Here is a 21,082-nt window from a genome sequence, read left to right on the forward strand (position 1 = left end):
GAAAACGGAGCTGGGGATGGCTGAGTGTGGCCCTTGCAAGCTCAGTTTTTGCTGGCAGAGGCACCGTGGGCCGGCCCTTTGCTGTTTCCGGGTGGCTCCACGGGTCAGATATAAGCACCCCATGGGCTGGATCCAGCCTGTGGGCCTCGAGTTTGACAACCCTGGACTAGGAGGACAATATTAACAGACTGCAGAGTTTTAAGAAAATCAAGGCTCACCAAAGGGCTGAAGAACCACAACAGTTCGGTTCCGATGAAAGAGGATGCAGCCGGCAAGGAAAGGAGCCTCCGTCGGCCAGCATCTTCCCGTCGGGCAAGAGCGGATGCTAACTAAAAGGGCCCCCCCACGTGGGGTCATGAAAGGCGGGACGTCCGCGGAGATCCCGGGTGTCCAAAAGGCGCTTTTCAAAAGGCAACTGCCGTTCCTGGGTTTTCTCCTTTCAAAGCGTTTCACTTCTCACCCAAGAGCTGAAGCAGCTTCACGGGAAATCCAAGAGCCCCCGTTGCCGTTTGGAAAGGGAACCTTTGGAGGGAGGGAGGGAGGGAAAGGCAGAAGCCCCCTTCGTGACCTGAGCTGAGGGAAAAACTGCCAAGGGGCACCAGACGATCCCTGGGAGGCCAAGGGGGACGGGACGGACATGGGTGCCGTGGTAGCTAATCCGTGGCACTCCGTGAGACACAAAAAACCCCCAGCCAGTCTGAAATAACTGAAAAGGCTGCCATTTTTAATATATACATGGGCGTATATATACATTATGTAAATTTTATTAAAAAGTTATGTCCTCCTGCTAACAGGACAGAGGAGGCCTCTATATAACCGAACCATCAAAGAACAGAACAGCTGCAGCTCCAGGAATCGATCTCTGCCAAGAGCCACTATAAAAGAAAGGGGCATCTGAGGTCCCCCAAAACTTAACTTTCAAATTTTACAACATTAAACCAAAGGGGGAGAGGGGTGTCACAGGCCAGCCATAAAAACTCTTGTGCAGCCACACACTCAGATTGGCCCTTAAGCCCACCCACCCCCCTTTGTTGCTCAGGAGGGTGTACCCCTTCTTGGTCCCCTTCCTAACTGAAAAGGAAGGAGCAGGCCATGAGGGGGGGGGCTTCCAGAGGCAAGGGGGGGGATCACTGCCTTCTCCAGCCCTAATCTGGCCGGGGTGGAGAGGGAGAGAGACATGCACCATCCAGAACATTCAGCAGCAGACAGCCAAAAGCCCAGCAGGCATCAGTAATGCCGCTGGTAGGAGCCCAAGGCCTGCTGGGCTGGGGGCACTGCCCGGGCCTGGCTCACAGTCTGGCTCACCAGGTGGGAGAGGGCGGGGCCGCTCTGGATCAGGGTGTCCAAGGCCTTCTGCACGCTGGGGTTGTCGAAGTTGATCCCCAGGGATGGTGCCGGGCGTGAGGCAGCCACATTGTTGGGCGCAGGGGGCCGGCTCTGGTAAAGGGGCTGGGACGGTTGTGGGGGAGCCGAGGGTCGGGGACCAGTCACCCTAGAGGAACCCGGATGGTTGGGGAACTGGGTGGCCTGGGATGGAGCTCGCTGCTGAGACTGGGGGATGCCAGCCACACCCAGCTGTGGGGTGCGGCTGGCCGTGCTGGGCCCAGAAGAGAACCCTGGATTCGGAGACACCCCCACACCTGAGCCTCCCCCGGTCGCCACGTTCACCGCAGCAGTGGATGCCCCGCTGTTGAAGAGGCTGAGGATCTTGGCCTGCAGCTCCTGCTGAGGGTTGGAGGGCCCGGTGGCTGCGGCAGAGGCCGGCAGAGGCTGGACGCTCTGGTGCCCCTGGGAAGCGGGCACTAAGGATCCTGACGTGGCTCCCATCGTCTGCCTAGGAAGCGAAGCTGTGAGGAGGGAAGCCGGCAAGGTGAGCCCTGCCCCACAGCCTTCTGGATCTCGACTGCCCTCCCCCCACCCAGCAGCCTGTGGGGGTGAAGGGGGGTCAGGCTGCCCGGGCTTACCGGGAAGGGACTCAGCAGTGGCACGCAGCTGCCGTTCTTTGCGTTCCCGCAGGTAGTTGATGATCTTGTCTGTCTCCTCCCCGGTCAGGTAGCGGTTGTCCGCCAGCAGGTTTAGGAGGGCCTGCATGGCTGGCGGGTGGGCCCCCCGGAGACCCTCCTCGGCCGGCAGGGGGCGCTCTCGCTCCTGCAGGATGGTCTCGTCGGCCATCTTGGCTGCCCGCCTGGCAATCTCCTCCCGCTCCTTCTCGCGGACCTCGGACTTGTAGCGCTCATAGTTCTTGGCCACCAGCACCATGGCGTCTGCCTGCGGCATGTTCCGGTGCTCTGAGCAGGAGGAAGAGGAGAAGCCGCCGTGGGCCATGAGTCACCCCTGCATCCAATTTGCTGCTCTGGGCAGCTTACAACTGAAAGAAAACTAGAATATCGTGGATCCAGCCCGTCCCGAAAAGAAAACCCATCTCTATCAAGCAGGAGGAGAAACCTGTGCCCACAGACACAGACCCAGGTTTTCATGGCGTTGTGAGAGCCACAGGATGGGCAAGTGAGGCCGGGGGGGGGGGGGGGGCGGGAGGCAACCACCTGCTGTCCATCGCAAAGGAACAAAGCTGGGGAGGGGGGTTAAGTCCACCTGGGTAAGAGGCTGCTACAGCCCATAATACTCACAGAGAGGGCACCAAGTGGGATTCAGGCACAAAAAGCCTAACTCCCCGCAGTGCCCAGAGTTAATGCCAGGACTGCCTCTCTCAGAAACCAGATGGGATTCTGCAGAAGTAGACCAGGCTGAGTGAGGGGGCTTCCTGCAGCTCCCCCTCCTCCTCATGCTGGGGGCTTTTGTGTGTTTTAACCTCTCTGAATGCCTGACCAATCCTTGCCAAGGGTCTTCCAGCCGAGGTCCCCGAGTCAATCTCCCTCCTAAAATTTTTCAATAAAATTAATTTCCAAATGAAGCAGCTGAGTGACCCAATTTTGGCCCGAATTTTGAGGACTACGAAGAGCAGGTTCTGCTCGGGATCCAAAGGCAAAGAACACAGAAGATGGCACGACCTCAAGGCTGCTTTGGTGGGGGGGTCTGCCAACCACACACACACCAGGCAGCTTGCATCATGCCCTACTTTATTAAACCGCTGAGCCCGTCAGCCTGGCTTGCCTGCACTAAGCCTCAAGCCAAGCGATGGGAGGGACGCACTGAGTGGGGCTGGGGGAGGAGCCTCTACCTTGGGGAGTGCCGAACATGATGTTGACGGTGCAGGAGTGGTGGACCTGATGCTGGGGGGTGATGACGATGGCGAAGGCAGAGCCCCCCTGGCTCACGTCATCCAAGGCTTGCTGCAAGGACATCTCCGAGTTGAGAAAGATCAGGTCCACCATCATGCCCAGGTCACGCACCTTACGCCCCACCGACTCGGCGTAATCCCTGTGTTGGGCGGAAGCCCAGAGAACAGTGTCTGCCCAGTGCATCTGCCAAAGGGCACCGCTAGGATCCTGAAAGAGGAGCCCACGGCTGGCCCTGCCCAGCTGATGCCCCTCTGCCAGCCACCTACTTGGTCTGCTTGTTGACCACAATGACGGAGCAATCCACCGGCCGCTCGGCATCGATGCACTTCTTGATGTCCTCAAAGAACTGCCGGTACAGCTCTTCCCGGCGCCTCTCCTCTCTCTTCATGCGCTCTGCAGGGAAGGTCGCTGGCATGAGGGCCAGACCCCACCTCCCCCACCCCGCCCCACCCTCCATGCGCAGCCGGGCGGTGCCTGACCTTCGGTGCTCAGGGTGGGCCTGTCCAGGGGGTCCCCATAGCGCTCGTAAGAGGGCTCTTCCCGCCTGCGGCAATAGTCGTCCATACGGGCGTAGCGGTCATAGCCTTCCTCTCTCCTGCAGAGAGGCCAGCAGCAGTCTGTCAGCTGGGAGGGGGCCCAACCCCTCCCCAGCAGCCCACCTCCCCCTGCACCTACCTGTACTGGGGCTCTCTGGACTCCCTGAAGCGGTCGTAGAGAGGCTCTCGGGAATCTCGCACATCCCGGGAATCTCTGGGGTCTCGGTGATCTCTGCCCCCCCGCAACTCTCGCGCCCGAAGGTCCCGTCCGTCCCGGGAATCTCGGCCATTCCTGCCATCTCTGCGTGGGCTGCCCCGGTTGGGAGAGCGATCCCTCCGTGCGTCTCTCTCACCGAAAGGGATGGGCTCCCTGCCGGAAGGACCGGGAAAAGCCCTTAAGAGGGAAGGGGGTCAGGGGAGGGAACCAGACCGTTGTCCACGTCAAAGTCTAAGAAAGGCAGCCGCACAATCTTGGCCTCCCTTTGGGGCGTGGCCTAGTGCTCATGTCCAGAGCAGGCAAGCAGCGCAAGGCAAACGATGGAAAATTCCCAAGGCAGGAAAGAGGTCTGGGAGGCGCCCTCCCTTCCCTGGCAAGGCCCCAGCCAGATCCCAAGCATTAACAGCGCCTTGCTCCAAAAGGAGGCTGGCATGAGCAGCCCAGGAGGCTGGCTCAGCCTCGGGAACCGCTGCTGGAATTCAGCAAGACCAACCTTGGCCCTGAAGGAAGCTTATGGGGCCACTGAAGCCAGTGGCTGGCAGAAGCTGAGCGTCCTGGGGGGAAGTGGGAGACACACCCCGGCCAGCCTGGAGCAACTCCCCACTTGGAAAAGGCCACGGTCGCATTTCCCAGGAGCCACGACACAGCCCTGCTTAGGACAGGAGTGGGCCAAACTCCTGAGAGACAAGCAGGGCGAGCTGATCTTCCAGAAGGGTCAAATTAGCCAGGGAAGCCCTCCTCACCACAGCATCAGCGCTGCTGGAGCCCCGGCTGCAGCTGCCTCGAGAATAACTGGAAGAGTTCCCTGCCCTCCTGCGCAGCGACCCGCAGAGAATTCAGGAGACGTGGAATGACTGCACTTTTAATACGTGGTATCCCTCACCAAAAGCTTTGTGCCGATTAGGACAATACACTTAAGGATTCTTTGACTTCACATAAGCAAAGTCTGATTTTCAAAGTCCAAATGAACCATCTATTCCAGGGGGATACAAGAAGGGCCAGAGAATCGGAAAGGATGCCCAAAGTCTGTTTAAAGAAGAGCCAGGCAAATTCGGGTCAGGACAGCAGCAGGTAGAACTGTGAAGAGAAGTTTGGGCAATGCCCTCCGCTGCGCTCGGTAGATGTAGGCAGGCGACAGGGGCTCCGGAAGGACTCCAACCAGATGACCCCCCCCCTCCCAACACTGTCCCTTTCTTCCCACCAGCACCGGGGTCAAGGCAATGCCCAGACCCTCGCATGCGCACTGCCCACAGCCTCCAGACAACGCCAGGCTCAGGCACCCGCGTGCGCATCGCCCACCGGCATCACGAGTAATGCTTGGGCCCATGCTTGCGCTTTGACCCAGGGTCCCCCAGGACATCCCAGCTCCTGCCCTGGTGGGAAGTGTCTTCAGGTCAGAGGCTGTGCACAGCTCTGTGCTGATGCCAGCAGATGCCCCATGTATGGTGGGCACAACGCAGGTGGAGTGCCAAAGGAGGACCGAAGAATCCTCTGCCAAAGGAGATCTCGCATCCATCTTCGGGGCAACGTGGTGGCAAACCAGGGCCGCCTCCTTAAGGGGAGCTGTTCCCCTGAGGTCTCTGCCCTCAACGCAACCCTATGGCGGCCCATGGTGGGGCCACCCGAGGCGTTCCCCAGGGACGCCCCTGAGTCGAAAAGAGAGCCATGCTCTCCTCCCTCACCTGAGGCGCCCAGGAGGTTCGCCAGGGCTGGGAATCCTGCCAGATTCCCCTCGGAGAGGCTCCACCGGGGCCTGGGAGGCAGCGCCGCTGAGCCAGGCAACTGGTTGCTTCAGAGTACTTTACCTTCGCGACGGGCTGGACCTTGAGGGAGGCTTATTCATTTCTCTTCTTTCCGCTGCTTTATTAATATCTGAAAAGAATAATCAACCCATCTGTTCAATGCTATGAAACAAAGAAGAGATCGTCAGTATATTGAAAAGAAAGCAACAAACGTGAAGCCAGGAAATCGACACAAGGAACCAATGAGCGTCAAAAAACCTTTATTCACATCCAGGATCCGGCAGGCAGAGACGGCCGGGGAAGGCCTCCATTCTGAGGCAGCCCCCAAGACAGCTAAGCCCCTCATCTGCCAGGGTGACGCAAGTGGCTTCAGCACACAAAGGCCCCAGCAGCCTTGCGACGAACCCAACGCGGCTCCCGCAAATGGAGAAAACGGGCTGGGAAGGGACCGCTTCCCTGGTGGAACCCGGCCGTCCAGCCTGCCTCAATTAATTGTACAAATCTGAATATATAAACAAGCAACGGCACCATTTTTCCCCTTTAAATGGCTGTTTCGAGAGACGCAAAAAAAGGATCACGAGGGCTGCTTTTGAAATCAGAGAGAATGAAGAAAAGGAGGAATTCCCACCCCACCCCCGGTTCTCAGGTGGGACCTGCACAGGCCTCTGGAAATACTTACGGCGCCCCGCACCCCCCACCCCAGTGAAAGAGTAGAAATTCACTCCTGCTCAGCCTGGGTCAGCCATGTTTGGAGAGGCAGGTTCTCCTATTGGGGTGCGACCAGTAGCCCCCTCCTGGCCCCAGAGCCATCCCAGGGGGGAAGGCCTGCCAGTTCGCCACAGAGAATTTGGAGCAGATGCTTCTCCAAAATGGCTCCCCGTTGTTTTCAGAGGAGAGGAGGCAGAAGGGGACAGAGAGAGACCCCGGAGGGAGCCGACACACGCAGAAGCCACTGAGGCACGCACAGCTTCATCTCAAGCCACGCGACGGCCTTGCTCTTCAAGTGCCCTTACTCTGAGGGAAGCGCCAGGAATGTCCCACAAGGCTCTGCCGAGGCTCCCCAGAGCCACCCAGAGCCCTTCTTCCACCCCCTGGATTGGGAAGGCTTTCCCACTGCCTCCAAAGGGGTACCCGCTTCTCTCCCCAGCCATGGGCCCAATCACAGCTCTGCTGGGACATCGGCCGGCACATGCAGCCAGGCGGGACGCAGGGCCATTAAGTCATTGCCCTGACTAAATAAAAGTCCACTTTAGCAATAAGGCTTACATACGGCTCCATAGTGCTGTACAGCCCCCTCTGGACAGTCAGCATCTTCCTCCCTCCCCCAAACAATCTGGGTCCTCCTTTTTCCGACCTCCGATGGATGAAGGCTGAGTAAAGTCCTGGCTGCTGGACAGCTATTTGTCTGAAACATTATGGGGTCTTGAGCAGGGGGTTGGACTAGAAGACCTCCAAGGTCCCTTCCAGCTCTATTCTGATTGAAATTGATTGTTGAGAGTGATCTTGGGGATCATCCCATCTACCCCCTGTCCAAGAGTAAGCCCAGCAAGGGTCAGTGGAAGCTGCCCATCCCCCATCCCCTCCAGCCTCAGTGTCCCCTGGAATTGCAGCACACCTCCTGGCAACGGCCACTTCCCCTCCACTCTCACCACTGCCTTCCGTCTCTATTCCAGTCCTGCTAGATCCAACCAGGCACAACCGTTTGAAGTTGGGCTGGGCAGGAGACTCTCTGGCGCACCTCAAGAAGCAGACACAAGCCAGGGAGCAGCTTCCAATGTGGCACAAGGGGCCAGGTTGGGTTAGCTGTGGGGCAAGAGGGCAGTCGGGGCAGTGGCGCAGAGGGCGGCAGGGTTCTCGGAGCACAAGGGCTCCAGGATGACTGTGGCTGGGACTGGTTGAGGGGGCTACAGCTTTCCAGAGCATTGGAAGCAGGCCGGGATAGTTCTGGGGCTGCTTGCTGAACAGCAAGGCAGAGGGCAAGGGGGCCAAAGGGCAGAAATGGTGAGGGAAGATAGGCAGGTGTGGGGAGCAGGGGGCAGTTATAACCCTAATGAGGCTCGGGGCTCTGACAGGACCAAGCCCGGAATGGCCTGGATTGGGGTAGGTCCTCGCTTAACAACCTGCGATTCTCAGTTAATAACTGCAATAGGGAATGTTGGGACTGCAGTCGTTAAGTCGGTGTGGTCCTATGGCATCTCATTTAGGACTGCATTGATCTGCAATGGCAATCCCGGTCTCCACCGAGGTCATAACCTGAGGACAGCCTGAAGAGGGAAAAAGGGGTTTCTAGCTGCAGAGCTCCTTCTGATGGCTGCCAGAGCCAGTGGAGTTCAGCCCTTCCGTTGCTGCGCTGACCTGAAGCTGACCCGGGTGATATGAACCTGCCATCAGCTTCTCTGGAATCCCTGCCTCTCAGCCCTTTTCACCCCACCTGGCTATGGAGACAAAAGGGAGGCAGAGGTGCGTGGGCACCGCCCTCCCCCTTCCTAGCTGGGGGGGGGGGGAGGTTACAGGAAATAGGAAAGAAATATGGCCCCTGACCTCCTTCCTCGAAGCAAAAGCATATTCAAGAAGAGACAGCCTTCAGCCCACCCTCTTCCTTCCAATGGGTGCAGCAGATGCCTGGTCTCAATGGCTCCCTAGCAACCTGCACTGTGCCAGCCGGGTAGAGCAGAGTGGATTATTGCCGTTTCCTCTTCCACGGGAGATGGTTTTGGAAGACCCGATTCTCCTCACTGAGGGAGGGAGCCTTCCTTTCCAGGTTTCAGAATAATTCTAGCTTGCCGACACAGAGTCGCTTATCTTCAACACTCTACACATTTTGTTTGCCGACCCCAACACAGGTAGCTCGAAGGATGGCTCAGGATGGCTCTTGTAAGCATCTCCTTGGTTTCTTCTTCCATTTCCGCTTCTTGGCTGCAGATGTACTTAAAATGCGCTTCAGAAATGCACGAAAGCGAGTCCACCCCCCCCCCCCCGCCAGCGAGTGACTTTCGGGTCTTCTTTGGGCTGAAGGCATTGAATGGCCTTACCGAGGGCCCAGCTTTGCCCGCCGTTTCTCTGCCCCGCACCCAAGCACTGCTTCACCCCTCGAGTTCTCCAGAGGGTCCGGCCGCCCTGCAACGCAGCGGACTTACAGGGGGGCCTCGGCGGCGGGATCCCTTTTTTTGGATCCTCCAAGGACGCAATCAGGGACGGGTCTGGGTAGCCCTCGGGGAGGGGCCAGGATCGCCCAAGAGGCTGCCATGACGTGCAATAAGAGACAGACACAAACGGACCCCCCACCCCCACCCCCAAGCCAACGGGCAGCGCCGCTTCTTTGGCCCGCCCTCCTCCCTCCCTCCCTCCCTCCCTGCAAGCGAAGACCCCGCAAGACGCAGCCGCAGCGATCCAGGCGCCGAGAGACCGGAATCCTCCCAGGGAAGAGGGCGGACGACCAGCCTCCCCTCCGGCCCTTCTCAGCCGCGGGAGATGCGGGCGCTGCGCCGGGAGGGAGGGAGGGAAGGGGCGGCGGAGGGGGGGCCAAGGCCGCTTCTCCCGCGCCCAACCTCGCCGGGACTCCGCCGGAAGGCCCGGCCTGCTGCGGGGGGGGAGGGGGGGTTTCTGGGGCTCCGCGAGAGAACCGCCTCCGCGGGGGGCGGGGGGCGTCGGGGGCGCGCGCGGAGGAGAGGAGGAGGAGGCGGGCACGAGCGCCAAAGAACACAACAGCCACAGGCGGGAAGGAGCGTTTATTGCCGGCCTCCCGGAGGAGGGGGGAGGGGGAGGAGCGCCCGCGCGAGACCCGCCCCGCCCCCGCGCGCCAGCGCCGCCGCCGCGCTCGCTCGCTCAGTCACTCACCGGGTGGGCCGGGCCCGGCCGCGATCCTCTCGCCTCACGACGCTGCAACGGCCTCCTCGCCCCCCGCGACGCGTTGCCCACCGGAGGGTGTGGCCGGGCTTTCCGCTTCCGGGCCGTCCGTCCGCCCGTCGCGAGCGACCCCGCCCCTTCCTCCCGTGCTGGCCAATCTGCCCCTGCGCTTTCGACTGGCCTCCTCGCGGCGCCTCGGACTTCAACTCCCACAATCCTCCCGGCGGCTGGCCGGAAGCGAGAGGCCGGAGGCTCCGACTCTCCGGACGGGGGGAGACGGAATCGCCTCTTTCGCTTTCGGGGTCTTTAGCTCCGACTTTGCCTCGTCGGGGGCGCTCCGGGCCTTCGCCGCGCCCCCCGGTTGTGCCCCCTCTGACCCGGCCCCCTTGCCCCACTTTGGGCGCTCCTGGCCTCGGCCCCCTCCCCCCCGCCTCCCATCCGGCTGAGATTCCCAGGCCGAAGCCCCCCCTCCCCCCCCCCCCGCAATTGGGTGGGCCAGTCAAGCGTCGGTTCTTTCTCGTAGCTCCGGGGGCGGCAGGGGGTGATCCCCCCCCAAGCCCCCTGGGATACGGCGGAGTTGGGGGGCTCCCCTGCTGCAGCATCTGCCCTCCCCAGAGATCCAAAGCCCCCCCCCCAAAAAAATAGCCTTGCTGGTCTTGAGGATTAAAACAGGGTCGTTTCCCTCCCAGCCTTGGGCTTAGGGCAGTTACGTGGTTTATTTATTTTATTTATTTTATTGATTGAATTTATATACCGCCCTTCTCCCCGCAGGGACTCAGGGCGGTGAACAGCCGAAAATTAGTTGTGTGTGTGTGGGGGCGGGCTTTCGTCTGGTTTTATTCCCGGGGGTGGGGGTGGGGCTGGGGGGGGGGTAGAGAGCTCCCCTCGCCCTGCAGTTGAGCAGCCTCGATTGGAATTCTTCCGAAGGCTCACAGACGAGAACTGGCTCACTTCAAGCCACGCACCCCACAACCGAGAATTATTTTCTGAGCATCCACTGCAAATAAATAGGATTGTCCCCCGGATCTGCCTTTCCTTTTCCTCTGAGTTAAGTGTCTCAAGAGATGCGCATCTGCAGGTGGGGTCAGCTCTGCATGGTCCATCACGTGTTTTGCCAACCTGCTTTCAGAGTTTATGGGGGGGGGCTGGTGCCCAGGACAGCAGTAGCTTCTTATCCTTTTAAAGAGAGCCCCCCCCCCCGCACAATATGTCAGCAAACCGAACTGAGGAGCAGTTGTAGGGGCTTTTTCTGCTGAAGAGATGGGGAATGGGGAGGGGCTTTCCAAGGCCATGGGGCCACCCACAGCCCCCCCTCCCTCGCCTTTTCCCAGCAGGCCTCCAGCCAAGCGTCACACCGAATGGGGAAGTGGCCCCTACTGGGGTTTTGAGTCCGGGATGAGGGGGCATTCCTCTCTCCCTTGCCAGATGGAAAACCCCAGGCCTGGGAGGAGGGGGGTATTTCCTCTGCTTCCTTATCTTCCCCTCTTTTCTCCCTCAGAAGCAGGAATGGAATTTGGGGTGCAAAATGTCACTGTCCCGCCCGTAGTTGGGTTGTGGCTGAGCCATGACAAGAGGGGGTGGAGACCCCTCCCCAGGAAATCAGCTACAGGGCTGCCTCCAATCCTCAGTGGGAGGCACAACTGTGGCCCCTTCAGCTGACCAGCTGGGCTTGGCTGACCTTTCCTGAGGCTGCATCGCTCCAAATGGCCCCGATCCATGGAAAGCCCGACAGGCAAACTGCCACCCCCCGTCCCATTGGGGATGCCCGTTCTACTGGACGCCTCCGGAGCGCTGCCCTTTCGCACGCCGACCCCGAGCCGGGGGGGGGAGTGGAAGGCAAGCGACCCCCAGACCCTATTGCTGCTATGGCCGCGAGAGCTCCGCCTCTTATTGGACGTCCCCTGCCCACAACAACCCCGCGAGGTAGGCCAGTCTCAGCGCGAAAGGACGGACGAAATGGGGGGGGAGGGTTGTTACTTGTCGCCCCTGACCGAGCTCGGGACTTCCCTCGGGGGGGATTCCCGGCAGGCGGGTGCGAGGGTCGGGCAGAGTAGGGCGCCGCCCCTGGGAGCTCGGCGCCCCGCCCGATGGGCCGGCGAGAGCCCCGCCGCCTTCCCGCGCCTATAAAGGGGTCGGGATGGAGGCGGCGGGCAGAGGCGGCGCCGATGGAGGGGCGAAGGTTGGCGGCGGGGCTGAGCGCGGCGGTTCTGCTTACGGTGAGTTTCGCTTTCGCCCCGCGCTCCGCGAGCCCCCGCGAGTCCCGGCTGGGCGCCGCCCGGGAATGCGAGCGCGGCCTGCGGCGACACCCAGCCGCCTCCCCGCCCGAGTTCCCCTTTCGGCACCCGGGCTTCTCTCCGGCAGCTGGAGCCCAGCTGAGCCCGGGCGCCGCCGCCTGATCCGTCCGGCTTCTCTCCGGCAGCCGCCTTTATATACTGACTTTTATTACTGTATAGGGATATCCCGCCTTTATTATTTTTTATGCCTAACTTACGGCGAGGAAACATACCTGATGCTCCTTCCTCCTCCTCCTCCTCCTTTCCCCACAATAACCCTGCCAGGTGGGTTGGGCTGAGAGAGTTACCGGCCCAAAGTCACCCAGCCGGCTTTCGTGCAAAGGGCAGACCGAGAGCAAAGCGGCTCGTGGTGGTCTCTGGCCGGCCTGAGTGGCAGTAGCCCCCCGCCGCTTGCTAGCAGCCCCCTCGTGCTGGCTGGCTGGCTGGCACAGGGGGAGGGCGAGTCCCCTGGGAGAGGAGGGCAAAGGGCGGGAATGGTCTCCAGGTCTTTTGGCCTGGCAGAATTGTGTCCTTTTAGTGTGTGTGTGTGTGTGTGTGCGCGCGCTGCCCAACTTTGGGGGCCCTCTGCACAAAAAAAAAAAAAATCAGTAGTGGGGGGGGGAACCGTCATCTTCCCTGCACTCCCTGGTGTGTTCTTAATGGGTCTGTGAAGCGCTTGATGACTATATTCACTCGTTTCCCTCGTGGTTCAGTTTGGGGAACTGGTAGCCAGTGTGTTGGTTCCATAAGGGTTCACTAGCATTGGGCCAGTGCAGAAAATGCCATCTGGAACGAGCTCCCCCCCCCAGATACGGAGGATTACAGACCTGCACGCTTTCTGCCGTGCCCTCGAAACATTCCTATTTCAGCTATTTTTAAACTGTTTTTAAATTTTTTAAATTTTAAATTTGTCTTATAAATTTGGGGTGTTTTAAATTTTGTTTTTCTGGGCCAAATTATTTAATTGTATTTTAATGGTTTTTTAACATTTGTATTATATGGATTTTATCTTTTGGCTGTTCACCGCCCTGAGTCCTTCAGGAGTAGGACGGTATACAAATTTAATGAATAAATAAAAATAAAATAAATAAAAAGGTGACGTGGTATGTAGTCTGGATTCCCAAAGGGGGGGGCTGCATTCCAGAGGGCAAAGAGGCATCAGAGTTTGTTGGGGAGGAAGGGAGTTAAGTCGGCTGCTCCTCAGAGAGTCTCAAGAGAATTCTCTGTAATATGCAAATAGTTGCTTTAGTTTGGCAAGTTTCTGTCTGTGGGTGAGGAACCGTAAAGGAAACTGCTCAGAAGAAACTCCACCTGCCTTTCCTGATTTGGGGGCCTGACATGAGGTTAAGAGAAATGCTTTGCCCCCAGTGGGGGTACAGCCTAGATGCCACAAACGGTTCCCCAGGGTTGAGGTTGGCTGGTTGGCTCCCAAAATCCACCTCTGGGTAGGCTGGCTTCTGGGCCCAGGGCAAGGGGAGGCTGGGGAGCCCCCCCATCCCACCCCCCACCCCGGGAAGTTCTGCCCAGGGAGGCCAAAGGGAGAAAGAAGCAGGAGGTTGCTGGGGGGGGGGCTCTTCCATTGGCAGCCCAGCTGTTGCTAAAGCTGCTCCTGCCTAGTTTGGGAAGAGGGAACTTGACCCCTGCCAGATGTGGGGCTGGGCATCTTGGTTTCTCTGCCAGATGGGGAGACCCGATACCCGGCTGTTTGAGAGGGAACCCGGCCTTCCCAGTCCTTGCAGTCGGGGGGGAGGAAAGCGGGGGGGTGGCGGATGCCTGTGTGGCCACTAATCGCCTGTGGTGTTTCTAGTTGCAGGGCCTGGCCTTCGCGCAGGGGCCCAGCTGCAGCCGCACTCAGTACCCGTCCAACGGCAGGTGCTGCAGCCGATGCCCACCAGGTAGAGTGTGGGTGCGGGGCAGCTGCCTCTTCCCCAAACGTTTTATTCGTTCTGCCCCTCACCCTGCTTAGGGCAGTTCCTGAGCCGCCTCCTGCTCTAACTTGGCGGGCGGGGGGGCAGGAGCCCTTTTCCCATCTAAATCCAGCTCCTTGGTTCCCCTGGGGCTTCTCTGCCCCACCGTTGCTCATGCAGAAACAGGCCCCTTGGACGCCTCCAGGTCTGCCCGGCTGGGGCCGTTTCCCCCTTGCAAAGTCCCTGCTGTCCCCCATCCCCAGAGAGGTTCCTCCAGAGCGCCATCCGCCAGCGCCCCCCTGTTCCAGCCTCAGCCCTGCCTGTTTCCTCCCCGTCTTGCAGGCCACAAAGTGGCAGCTGCCTGTTCGGGGGAGTCCAATACGACCTGCATCCCGTGTGAGGAGCAACACTTCCAGGCCAACTGGACCAAGGAGTCTCACTGCACCCCACACCACACCTGCAACCAGAGTGAGTGCAGCTGGGGCTCCCTTTGCTCCACTGGAGCCATCCTGCCCAGCAAAGCCCCCCTCCCTTTATGGGGTCCCTGGCGCTCTCTGAGCTTGGCTGTTTTCATGCAGACGTTTCGTGACCCAACCAGGTAAAGTCATCAGTAAACATCAACCTCACAGATGATGTTCCCTAGAAGGGTCACAAAACGTCTGCATGAAAACAGCCAAGCTCAGAGAGCGCCAGGGACCCCTCATTTCAACCCTGAGCTACAAACGCCTGTTGGTACCCTCTCCCCTTTCAGAAGCTGGCCTGATTGTCTATCGGAACGGGAGCAAAGAGCAAAATGTCATCTGCCGGTGCCAGGAGGGTACCCACTGTTCCAGCCACGAGTGCAATACCTGCCGGCCCCACACCTCCTGCGGCGCAGGGGAAGGGGTCCAACAGGAAGGTGAGGGCAGCGACCCCAGGGCCTCCAGTTTAGATGGAGGGCTGGCCCATCTGGGTTGCCCAAGGAGCTTCTGGCCTCTCAGACAAAGGTCCCTCCCTGAAAGATCCCAGGACAGGGTTGGGTTAGCCCCCGCCTCCACCCTCTTCTGCTGCAGGTGGGCGAGGGAGGAGGGCCTGGAAGCTTCCCTCCTGGCGGGAGCTCCTTGCGTCCTTAGTTAGCCTGCCATGCACCCAGGCAAGGTGTGTGTGGATGGGGCTGGTGCAGGATCGGAAGGCAGGGCTGCCTGCTGGATATGGCATCAGCCTAACGGCGACTCTTACCTTGCATATTTCCAGGCAGCCATGCAAATGACACTCTGTGTGCCCCCTGTTCTCCGGGCCATTTCTCCAATGCCTCGTCCTCCACAGCTCGGTGCCAGCCCTGGAGCAGGTATGCCAGGTGGGGGACCGTCACAGAATGGCCACTGGCCCCTTGAATGGCCGGCTCACCTGGCCCAAGGGAAGAGCAGACGGGGAGGGAAGGCCACAGCGTTCCGCCCTGCGGGCCAAGAGCTCAAGATTGTCACTCCGGCAGGCGATAAAATGGTAGCCGACACCATCTGTCCGTGGCAAAGCCCCTCCCCTCCCCCTCCCTTCAGAGGTGCCTGAACGAGCCACGGTTCCATCCCAACGGCCTTGCGCCCTCACCTACACGCATGCGGTGCAGGAAGAAAAGGGTGGAGTTCACACCAAAGGGTGCAGTTTGCCCTGTGCCAGCTGGTCAGAGCCTGTGGCTGTTGCAGGATGTGCTGCTGGGTCGGGTGCCCCGGGAGGGGGGTCTGCATGAGTGATCCCCCACTCCGCACTCCGACCTGGCAAAGTGTGCAGTTGTGCTCTGCTGCTCTTCTGCCTGGAGTCTTTCTGTGAACTGCTTGGCTGGAACCCCCCGGGGAGGCCTGGCTCTCTCCCCCAGCAGCGGCTGCTTTGCGTTGGGGCCCGTGGGGAGGGGGCAGGGTGCCATTTGCATGCCATGCTTTCTCAGGCCACTCTGTCTTCGCAGGTGCCAGGAGGGGCAGGTTCAGAAGGCAAAGGGCACCCGGGCAACGGACGTCATTTGTGGTAAGCAAGGGCCGGAGGACCAGAGGGGGGTGCGTGCATGTGTGCATAGAAACCCAGCTGTCAACCTGCCCCCTAAGTGCCCTGCTGTTTGGGGGGGGAAGGGGCTTGGCCAAGAGGCCGAGCAGGGAAGCCCATTTTGGGGGCTGCAGCAGGCGGCCTTCTTCTTCTTCTTCTTCCCGCAGAGGCCCTCCCGTTGCCCCACGAGGCCAGGAAGAGCCACCTGCTGGTGCTGCTCCCGATTGCTGCCTTCCTGCTGGGGGCACTGCTTTTCTTGTGGCATCGACGTGGCAAATGTGAGTGATGGGGGAAGGCTTGGGAGGAGGGTGGACAGGCCAGAGGCAAGCGGGGGGGGGCTGCCTCTGGGGGAGCCCGGGGTTGTCCATTCACAGCCTTTCTTGGACCTGCAGGTGGACGGTGGGGGGTGGGGGGAATTTTCTACCCAGCCTCTGGCTCAGTATTCTTTAAAGAACGCTTCCTGTGCTCAGCCCCCCACCCCCAGGCCTCTTACAGGGTGGGGGAGGAGGAGGAGGAGCAGGAAGACGGGGGTCCCCAGGGACAGAGCAGGTGGGTGGGGAGGCTTCAGGGACGAGTTCCTGGGTCTTCAGACTCAGATCCACTTTGCTTCCCAGTCCTGCCTGAACCCCAACTCTGTCCATGCTGGGGAGAGTGGGAGAGAGACTCAGCCACAGGAGTGGCCTGTCTCTTCCACCTGCCATGGAAACATTGCTCTAGAGCAGGGCTCCGGTGCTGGGTCTAGGGGAACGGGTTCCCTCCCCTGATGGGCCCAGCAGCCAATGGGTAGAGCAGGCCTCCTCTGGATGGTCCCGCCGTTGATGTCTTCTTTCCTCCTGCCTAGGTCCTCGGAAGCGGCACCAGGATCTGGTAGGTGTTCCTTTTTGTGGCCCTCCTGGGTGGAGGGGGGACCGGGGCCAGACCCCTGGGCCAAGAACAGCACCTGGGGCTGAGGCTCCAAGAGCAGCCTTGCCGTGGATGATGACGGGGGGCAGGACGGTGCTAGGGGAGCTCTGCCAGCAGAGCCTCCAATGCCCTGGTTCTCTTGCAGCCCCCGGAGCCCACCGAGAACGAAGAGACTGCCTTCCCCACCCAAGAGACCCTGCTGGGGGAGCAGGCGGGCATGCAAGAGAAGGACTGCCGTCTCGCCCAGCAGGAGCAGGTCTGACCAGGAAGCCGTGGGGATGCGAGGCCAGCTGCACAGCCGGGCCGCCCGCCCACCTGCCTCTCTGCACCCCATGCCTGGCAGCCATGGGGATGCTGTGTCCTGCCAGGGGCCTCCTTGGCTCCTCCAGAGCCCGGTGCTGGAGACGGATTCCCCAAAGGGAAGGCTGGCAGGGCAAAAGCTTTCCTCAAAGGGCCCTGAGAGCTCGCCACCTGGATCCTGGCACCAGTTGTACCAAGCTCTCTTCCTGGAAAGATCCCGGGCACCCCCTGGCAGGGGCCCTGGGTGGGAGCAGTGCAGCAAGGGGGCTGGGGGCCCATCAGAATGACTGCCGTCTGCAAAGATGGGCAGGCATCCGAGCCTGCCTGGGCTTACAGCTGTCCCAAAGGCTTGTGTGTTGTGGCCTCCCAGATGTAGGGAAAGGCTGGAGGGGGGGGGCTCCATAAGCCCCTCCTCCTCTACTCCGAGGAATCCACCAGCCTGTGCTACCTCATGGGGAGCTGCAGACTGACTTTTTCCTCTTTCCCAGCCCCATAGAATGGTCTGGGTTGGGGGGCAGCTGAGCTGGGTTCAGATGAAGGAGGCTGGTGAGGAGGCTTCTCCCCATTTGACAAGGCCTGGGCTCTGCCACGCAGGGTGCCCCTTCTGGCAGCTTCTCTCTGCCCTTCAAGGGAAGTACGATCCCAGCAGGCCGAGTTTTGAGTCAAGCTGCCTCCACTTTTTCAAAAACTTGGCAAGGTGTGGGTCTCAGCCAGGGGAGGGAGACTCCCAGCCATGGGTGAAATCCAGCAAGTTCTGACAGGTTCTGGAGAACCAGTAGCAGAAATTTTGAGTAGTTCGGAGAACCGGCAAATACCACTTCTGGCTGGCTCCCGAGTGGAGTGGGAATGGAGATTTTGCAGTATCCTTCCCCTGCCATCCCCACCAAGCCACGCCCACAGAACCGGTAGTAAAAAACTTTGGATTTCACCACTGCTTCCAGCCCCCCCCCTCCCTCGCCCAGATCTGCCCTGGAGGCCGGTGGATGGGCTCTGCAGGGCTTTAACTGAAACGGGAAGCAAAAGGGAGCAAATGAGTTCTTGGGAAGGCAAGTCCCAGCGGGGGGCCCTTGGTGGTCTCCGGAGCAGCGCCTGGTCCTGCTGGCCGGGGCCTTTGGTGGCAGCCAGCTCTGCTGTCCAAATCTGCCCTCCCGACGGTTGGGGTTAGAGGTTGCAGCCTTCGGGAGGCCTCCGTCCTCCCATCTTGGAACAGCCGGGACGGAGCACGCTCACTCGCCCATCTGCGTGTTTCTTGGACAGCAGCTCCGTGTTGGGCTTTTATAAACCTGACCTTTGGAAAAGCACACTCGGTTCTTGGGTTGATTCAAACCAACGTTGGGGGGGGGACCTGCAACCCCTGAATAGGCTTTGCCTGTGGGAGACTTCTCAGACTCTGGCAATGGGCATCGTCTGTAGACCAGCTGGAGTCCGGGGTGCCCTGTGTACGGGGTGGGAACCAACAGCCACCTGAGCGTTATGGGGAGGGGGCTTCCAGACAAGCCCGTTTCCTTATTTTTCTTGACCCACATGAATCTGGGAAGGAGGGCAGCCCCATGGAGGGATGGGCCAGCTGAGTCACCAGGCGGGGCCTTTCCTTGGAATCCCAGGGTTTTGACACCTTTCCTCATTGCACATACATGCATGCACCCACTCACACACACACTTTGGCTTGGCTGCACGCTAGCCCTCCCTCCCTCCTGCCTTTCTCTAGAAAAATCCCAGCCTGATTTAGGGAGAGACGAGGCGCGTGAACCGCCCGGCCTCCCACGGTGCAAGCGGGGTTCATTGCACGCCTGGAGTCTGGACTCGCAAGAGGACCATTTTGAGGAAATGCAACGGGGGGGGGGAGGGGCGCACAAAATTTCCCCCACGGCCCCACCCGCCCGGCTGTTTGGGGGCGTTTCTTTTGCCAGCCAATAGCGGTCTATGCCCCCTTCTGCCCCCTCCCCTCCCGCCGGCTAATAGCTAGAAAGGCCACATTGGCGGAGCTGCTTTCAATTGATCGTCGCCTCTCCCGACGGGCAGCTCGCCCGCAGCCCCTTTCCCCTCCCCCACCGGTTTAGCCTGCTGCGAGCTGGGTGCTGCCCGGCGGGGCGGGTTGCCCGAGGACGGAGCCAACCGGCAGGGCGGGCCCTGTGTGGGTATCCCGGGCTAGCCGGGAGCCCGCCGTCGTTGGGCGGCGCCCTTCTCCAGGTCATGGGCTTTCTGTGGCCACCGGGGGGCGCCGGCAACGCGCGCAAGCCGGCCCGAGCTGCAGAAGAGCTCGCCTGCTACCCGACGGGCTCCAGCAGGAGGGGCGGCAGGGGCGTCGGGCCCTGGTTCGCTTTGTCACGGGGATTCTGTCTTACGGGGGGGGGGCTTCCTGGCGGTACGACGACCCTTTCCTCGGGGCAACCCCCCCTCGAAAGCGAATGTCTGCAGCAGCCCCCGCTGCCATCGGGGCCCAGTCCGGCTCCCCTCCTGCCCCGCCCCCCACGCCTTCTGCCCTGGAGGGCTGAGCATCGACCCTGCCCGCTGATGGTGCCGGGACCCGCCTCGCCCTCCTTGGTCGAGGGGCTGCAGGCTGTGGGGGCTGTCTGGTACCCACTTGTGGGCCTCCCCTCCTGCAGTGAAGCCGCCTTGGCTCCACTCTGGCCTGGATCCTGGTGGCCTTCGGGGCTGAATTCTGAGTTGCCCTCTGAGTACACCTACCCCTGCTCTGGCCTCCTTGCATCCCTCTTGGGCCAAGGCGGCCCTGTCTCTGAGGGGCTCCCTCACCCACCGTGCCAGAAGCAAGGAGTGGCTGGCCAGAGAGAGCCCGTGCCCCTTGCCTGCCAGCCTTCTCTTCTGCTGCGGAAGGCCAGTGGGCAGGGTGCCAGCCCAGGGAACGGGCACAGCTGCCAGGACATTGGAGTGGGAGGTGGCCTTCGAGGTGGAGGTTCTGTCCAGGTCTGAGTGGCCTCCTGCAGACCAGGAGCACCTCTTGCAGGTGGGCATTGGGCACCATCCCCTCTCGGGTACTTGCAGCTGCCTGGGATTCATGTTCTCCTGGTCCCATCTTGCAGAAGGGCTGCTCAATCCTGGTGGTGTGATCCCTCTTGGCTCTCCCCCCATCCCCCCCCATGCCCAAGTTCCATTCTCCACGGGTGAATGGCCCAGCTCTAGATTGCCAAATTCTGCCAGATGGTTGAGCTGGGTAACAGCAACCAAGTTGGGCAGACTAGCTGTCCTCTAGAGGGTCTCTGCCTCCAAGTCAACTGAACCCTGGGTCAAATCAGGCTGTTCAGGAACAATTTTGGAATTTGTTGTCATTCAGTTGCTAAATCGTGCCCAACTTTTTGCAATCTCATGGACCACAGCACACCAGCCCCTCCCCCCATCCTCCACTTTCTCCCAATTTCCTTGCGTCAATGACCCCATCTAACCATCTCCTCTGCCCTCCCCCTCCCCTTCTGCCTTCCGTCTTCCCCAACATGGGGTCTTCTCTGAGGAGTCCTCTCTTCTCATTAAGTGGCCAAAGGATTTGAGCCTCAGCTCCAGGATCTGCCCTTCCAAAGGGTACTGGGGCTGATTTCTCCAGCACCACAATTCAGAAGCATCAATTCTTCGTGCTCAGCCTTCCTTATGGTCCAACGCTCACAGCTGCACGTGACTCGTGGGAAAACCGGAGCTTTGACTATAGGGAACTTTGTTGGCAAGGTGATGGCTCTGCTTTATAATATGCCGTTTTAAGTTTGCCATAGAATTTGAAATTGCAGCCCTGCAAATGTAGCTTATTCAGCAAACAATGACGCAAGGGAGCTGGTGAATAACATCATGTTTGATGTAAATCCAGTCACTGGAAAGAGGCTTTGATAAGTTGGGGTGGGGGTGGGAGACGAGTCAGGAGCTGCAAGAAAAGCTTATAAGCCAAGAACAGCCAGCCGGAGCTGGGGGTGGGGATATTCAACGATGGCCAGAAGGCGGGGAGTCCGAGCAAGGCTGCTTGAGGGATCCCCCGTGCAGAAACACAGATATATGCACACAATTCTAGGCTTGGTTGAATAAAGGCTAGGTTAAAGGTGTTGTAAAGGCAAACTGAAAGATGCAGGTTGCTGGTTTGCAGGTAATACAGCTGTATGAATGAAAGACAA

General features: G+C 60.1%; 2 protein-coding genes across 4 annotated transcripts; one reads left to right on the forward strand and one right to left on the reverse strand.

Moving 5' to 3' along the window:
* Positions 1-721: 721 nt before the first annotated feature.
* On the reverse strand, positions 722-9,660 carry NCOA5 (nuclear receptor coactivator 5). 3 transcript variants are annotated; one of them, XM_070941908.1, is made up of 8 exons: positions 9,572-9,660; positions 5,798-5,864; positions 3,915-4,145; positions 3,719-3,834; positions 3,506-3,632; positions 3,179-3,378; positions 1,965-2,288; positions 722-1,847 (listed from the first exon to the last, which is right to left on the reverse strand). In XM_070941908.1, exons 2-8 carry the CDS (start codon positions 5,833-5,835, stop codon positions 1,228-1,230), a joined length of 1,656 nt encoding a protein of 551 aa, XP_070798009.1. In that variant the 5' UTR covers positions 5,836-5,864; positions 9,572-9,660; the 3' UTR covers positions 722-1,227. The 3 variants fall into 3 exon arrangements, with proteins under 3 accessions (XP_070798009.1, XP_070798008.1, XP_070798010.1); XM_070941907.1 differs by having other exon boundaries at positions 3,915-4,169; XM_070941909.1 differs by having other exon boundaries at positions 1,717-1,834; positions 3,915-4,169.
* A 2,085-nt stretch (positions 9,661-11,745) lies between these two features.
* On the forward strand, positions 11,746-18,255 carry CD40 (CD40 molecule). Its single transcript, XM_070941910.1, has 9 exons — positions 11,746-11,796; positions 13,661-13,748; positions 14,103-14,228; positions 14,512-14,658; positions 14,994-15,087; positions 15,697-15,755; positions 15,938-16,048; positions 16,612-16,637; positions 16,819-18,255. The coding sequence occupies exons 1-9, from the start codon at positions 11,746-11,748 to the stop codon at positions 16,933-16,935; spliced, it is 819 nt and encodes a 272-aa protein (XP_070798011.1). The 3' UTR covers positions 16,936-18,255.
* The last annotated feature ends 2,827 nt before the right edge of the window (positions 18,256-21,082 follow it).

The sequence above is a fragment of the Pituophis catenifer genome, unplaced genomic scaffold (genome assembly GCF_029215685.1).
Source record: "Pituophis catenifer annectens isolate HBS135680 unplaced genomic scaffold, rPitCat1.0.hap2 SCAF_3, whole genome shotgun sequence".
Classification (NCBI taxonomy): Eukaryota; Metazoa; Chordata; class Lepidosauria; order Squamata; family Colubridae; genus Pituophis; species Pituophis catenifer.